Genomic DNA, 9898 nt, shown 5'->3' with positions numbered 1-9898 from the left:
TTCGCTGCTGTGTTGTTCCACTTCATGCAGCATCTCAAATGTGGGAGCATTGTTCCTCTTTATGAAATCACATATGGAATGATCTGCAGGTGTTCTGGATTGTCCAGGAAGTCTGTCCTTCACAAATGTATCCAGTTGTTATTGACCTTGCTTTCTGGCATTGAGCAGAGACTCTTTGATTTTTCTCACTTGCAAGATCTTTTGTGGCAATATTTTGCAGCGCAGTTGGATGCACATCAGATGCGAATACATGGAAATGCTTCAGTATTGAGATTAATGATTGCTCTTCTGTGTTGTCTTGCTGTTGTCGACCTGGCATTGCCTCGTTGTGACTGGCTATGTCACTGGAGTAGATATTGTTATGGATCCGGGTTCTCACGAGTGAGCTCCTCAGAACTTTACCCAAGATCATTTATAAATCAAAAGAGGTGGTGTTAACATTGTACAGGAACTTAGTGAGGGCCCCATCTAGAATGTTGTGTGCAGTTTTGGTCACCACAACTCAGGAAGGACATAGATGCCACAGAGAGGGTTCAGCACAGGGCTGCTGGATTCTGGGCCTAGCTGGACTTAGCTATGAGGAGCGGCTGAAGGAGACATGGATTTATACACTAGAAAGGAGGCGGTTGCGAGGAGATATGATGGAGATGTTTAAGATAATGAAAGGTATGGATAAAATAAGTGTAGATGAATTATTCAACAGAGTAGACAGTGATAGAACCACAGGCCATAGCCTGAGAGTGAAGGAGACGAGAGTTGATATGATAGTAAGGCAGGGGTCTTTTACTCAGAGAGTAGTTAATGTATGGAATGGTCTCCCTGGAAATGTAGTGGTAGCAGAAACAGTAGTAGCTAAGTTTAAATTTGAATTAGATAGGTTCCTGGAAGTTATGGAGATAGAGGGGTATAGCCAGGGATGTTGACAGGACTTTTAAGTAGTTTGAGCATTGATGGGTGATTGTGTGCATGTGTATGGAGTGCTGTTGGTTGGGGTCTTGTCAAGGGGGGATTGTGTGAATGATGTGTTTTTTTTTTAACCAAGCCCATGCCCCCTCCCCTGAGGAGAAGAACAGAAAAAAAACTACGTAAACTTCAAAAATAAATAATAATAATAATAAAAAATCCACAAAAACTTCTTTAAAAAAAAAAATAATAATAATGAATTTTGCATTTTCTTCTTTGGATCTTGTGTTAATGAATGAGTGTGGTGTTGGTGTCACGCAGGCACGATGGGCCGAATGGCCTCCTCACCCGTGTCTGATGTCCTTGCGTAATGATGGTGATAACGGTGATGATGATGATGATCGTGAAACTTTCGATGAATCCTCCGTGTTTAAGAAGTTAATGTCGGACGCGCGGATCTAAAAAGAATGCCTTTTATTAATTAAAATGAGCCACCACTTTGGGCGGTGTATAGCCTGATCGTTTGCATTTCACGGCGACATTTACATGGACTGTACATTATATTGCAACGTTTTTTTTATTGTTAAATGTTGCGTCGCCTATTTGTTGTTTTTGCTTTTTTCTTCTAAACCTGAATGGTTCTAAAGCATCGATAAAATTGCTCATTTTGGTTTGTTTGTTTTTACAACTTCCGGTTCGAAATGAAGAAGAGGCCGCACGTGTAATGCCCACGTGTGTGTCCGTGAAACGAGTGTTCGCGGACAGAGCAACGGATTGGGATATATAGTGATCCTGTTCTAATTCGTTGGTTAATTTATTCTTCCTTCTGACGTGGGTTCTTTATTATTTATTTATTTGTTGTTGTTGTTTTTGTTGTTTTTTCTTGCGTCTGATTGGTTGACGTATTCCTGACAAGTCGTTTGAAGATTGAGGAGGTACCAAGTCGGGGGGAGAGAAGGATACCCACATGGCGTCTCTTGCTGCGGCTGGAAAATGGACCGTGCTGTGCACGCACGGCGGTATCAGAGCACGACGGAGGAAAAGGTGTGGATAAACGGTTATATGGACACGTCAGGGGAGCAAGGCCTGTGTGTGGACACCGTGGTTTCCTTGTTTAAATACCACATCCAAAGGGGGAAGCGTACGTATTTTATGTTTATAAATCAAATGTTACTATTATTCGAACAAATGTACGATGGGCTCCTCGATCTGTCGCATTCGGACGATTTCCGAGCAAATGCTGATTAAATAAAACCCAAAATTAAACTTTCTTACTTTAGCCTTCAACTGTGTGTACAGTACTCTGACAAACGCCGAGCCACGTCCTTTTGTCGATTGGTTTCCATAGCAACCATTGTTCAGATTTGCTGCCTCAAGCTGTGATTCACACACTCACTGACCCAACTTGCACAGTCAGTGGGAGATATGGACCCAAAGTTGGAGTGAAGTTTCCAGTTTGAGAGGGTATTAACTAACATGTGTCTTGGCTACCCAGAAGGAGATGGACAGGGAGAGACAGTGTGTGGTAAAACGGATCATCTTGGTGTAGTATTTGGGTAAAATAGATCACCTTGGTGCAGTATTTGGGTAAAGCCAATCACCTTGGTGCAGTATTTGGGTAAAGCCGATCACCTTGGTGTAGTATTTGGGTAAAACGGATCATCTTGGTGTAGTATTTGGGTAAAATAGATCATCTTGGTGTAGTATTTGGGTAAAGCCAATCACCTTGGTGCAGTATTTGGGTAAAGCCGATCACCTTGGTGTAGTATTTGGGTAAAGCCGATCACCTTGGTGCAGTATTTGGGTAAAGCCGATCACCTTGGTGCAGTATTTGGGTAAAGCCGATCACCTTGGTGCAGTATTTGGGTAAAACGGATCACCTTGGTGCAGTATTTGGGTAAAATAGATCACCTTGGTGCAGTATTTGGGTAAAACGGATCACCTTGGTGTAGTATTTGGGTAAAACAGATCACCTTGGTGTAGTATTTGGGTAAAACAGATCACCTTGGTGTAGTATTTGGGTAAAACAGATTACCTTGGTGCAGTATTTGGGTAAAACGGATCACCTTGGTGTAGTATTTGGGTAAAACAGATTACCTTGGTGCAGTATTTGGGTAAAACGGATCACCTTGGTGCATTATTTGGGTGAAACAGATCACCTTGGTGTAGTATTTGGGTAAAACAGATTACCTTGGTGCAGTATTTGGGTAAAACAGATCACCTTGGTGCATTATTTGGGTAAAATAGATCACCTTGGTGTAGTATTTGGGTAAAACAGATCACCTTGGTGTAGTATTTGGGTAAAACAGATCACCTTGGTGTAGTATTTGGGTAAAACGGATCACCTTGGTGTAGTATTTGGGTAAAACGGATCACCTTGGTGTAGTATTTGGGTAAAACGGATCACCTTGGTGTAGTATTTGGGTAAAACAGATCACCTTGGTGTAGTATTTAGGTAAAACAGATCACCTTGGTGCAGTATTTGGGTAAAACGGATCACCTTGGTGTAGTATTTGGGTAAAACGGATCACCTTGGTGTAGTATTTGGGTAAAACGGATCACCTTGGTGTAGTATTTGGGTAAAACGGATCACCTTGGTGCAGTATTTGGGTAAAACGGATCACCTTGGTGTAGTATTTGGGTAAAACGGATCACCTTGGTGCAGTATTTGGGTAAAACGGATCACCTTGGTGCAGTATTTGGGTAAAACGGATCATCTTGCTGCAGTATTTGGGTAAAACAGATCATCTTGGTGCAGTATTTGGGTAAAACGGATCACCTTGGTGCAGTATTTGGGTAAAATAGATCACCTTGGTGCAGTATTTGGGTAAAACGGATCACCTTGGTGCAGTATTTGGGTAAAACGGATCACCTTGGTGAAGTATTTGGGTAAAACGGATCACCTTGGTGCAGTATTTGGGTAAAACAGATCACCTTGGTGCAGTATTTGGGTAAAACGGATCACCTTGGTGCAGTATTTGGGTGAAACAGATCACCTTGGTGTAGTATTTGGGTAAAACGGATCACCTTGGTGTAGTATTTGGGTAAAACGGATCACCTTGGTGTAGTATTTGGGTAAAACAGATCACCTTGGTGCAGTATTTGGGTAAAACAGATCACCTTGGTGTAGTATTTGGGTAAAATAGATCACCTTGGTGCAGTATTTGGGTAAAACGGATCACCTTGGTGTAGTATTTGGGTAAGACTGATCACCTTGGTGTAGTATTTGGGTAAAGCCAATCACCTTGGTGCAGTATTTGGGTAAAGCCGATCACCTTGGTGCAGTATTTGGGTAAAGCCGATCACCTTGGTGCAGTATTTGGGTAAAGCCGATCACCTTGGTGCAGTATTTGGGTAAAACGGATCACCTTGGTGCAGTATTTGGGTAAAATAGATCACCTTGGTGCAGTATTTGGGTAAAACGGATCACCTTGGTGTAGTATTTGGGTAAAACAGATCACCTTGGTGTAGTATTTGGGTAAAACAGATTACCTTGGTGCAGTATTTGGGTAAAACAGATCATCTTGGTGCAGTATTTGGGTAAAACGGATCACCTTGGTGCAGTATTTGGGTAAAATAGATCACCTTGGTGCAGTATTTGGGTAAAACGGATCACCTTGGTGCAGTATTTGGGTAAAACGGATCACCTTGGTGCAGTATTTGGGTAAAACGGATCACCTTGGTGCAGTATTTGGGTAAAACGGATCACCTTGGTGCAGTATTTGGGTAAAACGGATCACCTTGGTGCAGTATTTGGGTGAAACAGATCACCTTGGTGCAGTATTTGGGTAAAACGGATCATCTTGGTGTAGTATTTGGGTAAAGCCAATCACCTTGGTGCAGTATTTGGGTAAAACAGATCACCTTGGTGCAGTATTTGGGTAAAACAGATCACCTTGGTGTAGTATTTGGGTAAAATAGATCACCTTGGTGCAGTATTTGGGTAAAACGGATCACCTTGGTGTAGTATTTGGGTAAGACTGATCACCTTGGTGTAGTATTTGGGTAAAGCCAATCACCTTGGTGCAGTATTTGGGTAAAGCCGATCACCTTGGTGCAGTATTTGGGTAAAGCCGATCACCTTGGTGCAGTATTTGGGTAAAGCCGATCACCTTGGTGCAGTATTTGGGTAAAACGGATCACCTTGGTGCAGTATTTGGGTAAAATAGATCACCTTGGTGCAGTATTTGGGTAAAACGGATCACCTTGGTGTAGTATTTGGGTAAAACAGATCACCTTGGTGTAGTATTTGGGTAAAACGGATCACCTTGGTGTAGTATTTGGGTAAAACAGATCACCTTGGTGTAGTATTTGGGTAAAGGATCACCTTGGTGTAGTATTTGGGTAAAACAGATTACCTTGGTGCAGTATTTGGGTAAAACGGATCACCTTGGTGTAGTATTTGGGTAAAACAGATTACCTTGGTGCAGTATTTGGGTAAAACGGATCACCTTGGTGCAGTATTTGGGTAAAACGGATCACCTTGGTGCATTATTTGGGTAAAATAGATCACCTTGGTGTAGTATTTGGGTAAAACAGATCACCTTGGTGTAGTATTTGGGTAAAACAGATCACCTTGGTGTAGTATTTGGGTGAAACAGATCACCTTGGTGTAGTATTTGGGTAAAACGGATCACCTTGGTGTAGTATTTGGGTAAAACGGATCACCTTGGTGTAGTATTTGGGTAAAACAGATCACCTTGGTGCAGTATTTGGGTAAAACAGATCACCTTGGTGTAGTATTTGGGTAAAATAGATCACCTTGGTGCAGTATTTGGGTAAAACGGATCACCTTGGTGTAGTATTTGGGTAAGACTGATCACCTTGGTGTAGTATTTGGGTAAAACGGATCACCTTGGTGTAGTATTTGGGTAAAACGGATCACCTTGGTGCATTATTTGGGTAAAATAGATCACCTTGGTGTAGTATTTGGGTAAAACAGATCACCTTGGTGTAGTATTTGGGTAAAACAGATCACCTTGGTGTAGTATTTGGGTAAAACGGATCACCTTGGTGTAGTATTTGGGTAAAACGGATCACCTTGGTGTAGTATTTGGGTAAAACGGATCACCTTGGTGTAGTATTTGGGTAAAACAGATCACCTTGGTGCAGTATTTGGGTAAAACAGATCACCTTGGTGCAGTATTTGGGTAAAACGGATCACCTTGGTGTAGAATTTGGGTAAAATAGATCACCTTGGTGTAGTATTTGAGTAAAACGGATCACCTTGGTGTAGTATTTGGGTAAAACGGATCACCTTGGTGTAGTATTTGGGTAAAACAGATCACCTTGGTGCAGTATTTGGGTAAAACAGATCACCTTGGTGTAGTATTTGGGTAAAATAGATCACCTTGGTGCAGTATTTGGGTAAAACGGATCATCTTGCTGCAGTATTTGGGTAAAACAGATTACCTTGGTGCAGTATTTGGGTAAAACGGATCACCTTGGTGCAGTATTTGGGTAAAACGGATCACCTTGGTGCAGTATTTGGGTAAAACGGATCACCTTGGTGCAGTATTTGGGTGAAACAGATCACCTTGGTGTAGTATTTGGGTAAAACGGATCACCTTGGTGTAGTATTTGGGTAAAACGGATCACCTTGGTGTAGTATTTGGGTAAAACAGATCACCTTGGTGCAGTATTTGGGTAAAACAGATCACCTTGGTGTAGTATTTGGGTAAAATAGATCACCTTGGTGCAGTATTTGGGTAAAACGGATCACCTTGGTGTAGTATTTGGGTAAGACTGATCACCTTGGTGTAGTATTTGGGTAAAGCCAATCACCTTGGTGCAGTATTTGGGTAAAGCCGATCACCTTGGTGCAGTATTTGGGTAAAGCCGATCACCTTGGTGCAGTATTTGGGTAAAGCCGATCACCTTGGTGCAGTATTTGGGTAAAACGGATCACCTTGGTGCAGTATTTGGGTAAAATAGATCACCTTGGTGCAGTATTTGGGTAAAACGGATCACCTTGGTGTAGTATTTGGGTAAAACAGATCACCTTGGTGTAGTATTTGGGTAAAACGGATCACCTTGGTGTAGTATTTGGGTAAAACAGATCACCTTGGTGTAGTATTTGGGTAAAGGATCACCTTGGTGTAGTATTTGGGTAAAACAGATTACCTTGGTGCAGTATTTGGGTAAAACGGATCACCTTGGTGTAGTATTTGGGTAAAACAGATTACCTTGGTGCAGTATTTGGGTAAAACGGATCACCTTGGTGCAGTATTTGGGTAAAACGGATCACCTTGGTGCATTATTTGGGTAAAATAGATCACCTTGGTGTAGTATTTGGGTAAAACAGATCACCTTGGTGTAGTATTTGGGTAAAACAGATCACCTTGGTGTAGTATTTGGGTGAAACAGATCACCTTGGTGTAGTATTTGGGTAAAACGGATCACCTTGGTGTAGTATTTGGGTAAAACGGATCACCTTGGTGTAGTATTTGGGTAAAACAGATCACCTTGGTGCAGTATTTGGGTAAAACAGATCACCTTGGTGTAGTATTTGGGTAAAATAGATCACCTTGGTGCAGTATTTGGGTAAAACGGATCACCTTGGTGTAGTATTTGGGTAAGACTGATCACCTTGGTGTAGTATTTGGGTAAAACGGATCACCTTGGTGTAGTATTTGGGTAAAACGGATCACCTTGGTGCATTATTTGGGTAAAATAGATCACCTTGGTGTAGTATTTGGGTAAAACAGATCACCTTGGTGTAGTATTTGGGTAAAACAGATCACCTTGGTGTAGTATTTGGGTAAAACGGATCACCTTGGTGTAGTATTTGGGTAAAACGGATCACCTTGGTGTAGTATTTGGGTAAAACGGATCACCTTGGTGTAGTATTTGGGTAAAACAGATCACCTTGGTGCAGTATTTGGGTAAAACAGATCACCTTGGTGCAGTATTTGGGTAAAACGGATCACCTTGGTGTAGAATTTGGGTAAAATAGATCACCTTGGTGTAGTATTTGAGTAAAACGGATCACCTTGGTGTAGTATTTGGGTAAAACGGATCACCTTGGTGTAGTATTTGGGTAAAACAGATCACCTTGGTGCAGTATTTGGGTAAAACAGATCACCTTGGTGTAGTATTTGGGTAAAATAGATCACCTTGGTGCAGTATTTGGGTAAAACGGATCATCTTGCTGCAGTATTTGGGTAAAACAGATTACCTTGGTGCAGTATTTGGGTAAAACGGATCACCTTGGTGCAGTATTTGGGTAAAACGGATCACCTTGGTGCAGTATTTGGGTAAAACGGATCACCTTGGTGTAGTATTTGGGTAAAACGGATCACCTTGGTGTAGTATTTGGGTAAAACGGATCACCTTGGTGTAGTATTTGGGTAAAACGGATCACCTTGGTGTAGTATTTGGGTAAAACGGATCATCTTACTGCAGTATTTGGGTTAAACAGATCACCTTGGTGCAGTATTTGAGGGTTAGTGAGCCTGATAGACCATAAAACACAAAAACCAACCGGGATTGGTGAGTACCAATTATGTCCACCTACCGAAGGGAGGGTGGAGGTTACGTTTTCACCTGTCTGTCTGCGTGCAAGATATCTCAAAAAGTTGTGCAATGGATTCAGATGAAACTTGGTGGACAGGTTGGGTGTGCGACCAGGACAAATTGGATTGTGGTGATTGTTTCTGTTCTCGTAGAGTACCCGCTCTACCGGGCGATCTTATCCCAAGCATGCAACACGTTCTTCTGATCATGTGATGCATACCTTTATTTGGGTGGTGTATAGGCAAAAAAACCCCAGATTACGTGCATGAGGCAAAAACACATACTGCTTATATATCTATAATTCTGTGTGTGTCTCTGTGTGTGTCTCTGTGTGTGTCTCTGTGTGTGAGACCGCTGTTTCTCGCCAACCTCTCGTCTGATCTAATTGAAACTTGCCAGGTATATTGCTGGGGACCTGAGTATGTGCCTTTTCAAGGTTTGATATTAATCGGACAAGTGGTTCCCAAGTTATGGTCATTTATTTATCAACCAATGACAGGATATGTTGCTGCGTGGGCGTGGCCTTCCGGATAATGATGACTTCGTGTATTCTAATAATTTATCGATTTACTCATGCGCATTTGTAGATACATGCTCCAAGTTATCGTTTTCATATTAGACTGTGCATAAATTTTGGTAACATCAGAGTTGGCTGGTATGCTCTGAAGCAGGAAGTAAATATTTTTTTGCACATAAGTTTTTATTTTTTTATTTTTTTATTTTTTCCCCCCCCCTCTTCTCTTTTTGTTTTTCCTTGCGATGACATTGTGAAAAGGCAAAATACTTTGGCGCTAATTGAGTAATTGGCCATTAAAACTAAATTGCGAATAATTGTAACTGCGATATGCGAACTTCTGGACAGTGAGAACTTGACTTCCGGATTGTGACGATTACTGTATTCTTTCTCGATTTTTTTTTTTTTCTCAATTTATCGACACTGTATTCTTTCTTTCTCGATTTCTGTACTTTCTCGATTTTCTTAAACACAATTCCCCAATCCAGTCGTTTACGAGAGCGAAGTAACGGCCTGTGTGATTGTTTGAAAGTTTTTTTTTTTTTTTTTTTTTTGCACGTACGGGCACGTGAGAGCGAAGGAACGTCCTATGTGGTTTTTTTTTATTTTTTTTTTTGCACGTACGGCCACGCACGTACGGGCACATGAGTGAAGGAACGGCTGTGTGGTTGTTTGAAAGTTTTTTTTTTTTTTGCACGTACGGGCATGCGAGACCGAAGTCGACCGGCCTGTGTCGTTGTTGCTTCTGGCAGCGGTTTGAAAGTTTTTTTTTTTTTTTTTTTTTTTTTTTTTTTTTTGCATGTACCGCCACGCGAGAGCGAAGGAACGGCCTGTGTGGTTGTTGTTTCTGGCACGCAGTTTGAAAGTTTTTTTTTTTTTTTTTTTTTTGCACGCACTAGTAATTCAAAACACCTCACTGCACTAGAAAATGGGACAGGAATACTCTATGGTAATTGGTGGAGACTT

At 41.6% G+C, this 9898-nt stretch overlaps 1 protein-coding gene across 3 annotated transcripts in view; it reads left to right on the top strand.

The window, feature by feature from the left end:
- The first annotated feature begins 1586 nt into the window (after nt 1–1586).
- The window catches only part of WDR4 (WDR4 tRNA N7-guanosine methyltransferase non-catalytic subunit), a 32958-nt gene continuing 24646 nt past the window's right edge, over nt 1587–9898 (top strand). The window contains exons 1-2 of one of the 3 annotated variants that reach the window (XM_085854509.1): nt 1587–1734; nt 1820–1947. In XM_085854509.1, coding sequence (XP_085710635.1) covers nt 1871–1947 — 77 coding nt within the window. In that variant the 5' untranslated portion in view covers nt 1587–1734; nt 1820–1870. Of the gene's footprint in view, nt 1948–9898 lie in introns of all 3 variants that reach the window. The other 2 variants (XM_085854507.1, XM_085854508.1) reach the window with 2 other exon arrangements.

This window comes from Eptatretus burgeri, chromosome 14 (assembly GCF_056783735.1).
Source record: "Eptatretus burgeri isolate ZD-2024b chromosome 14, Ebu_testis_v1, whole genome shotgun sequence".
Lineage (NCBI taxonomy): Eukaryota > Metazoa > Chordata > Myxini > Myxiniformes > Myxinidae > Eptatretus > Eptatretus burgeri.
Note: the sequence above shows the minus strand (reverse complement) of the source record. Positions and strands in the feature narration are given on the sequence as shown.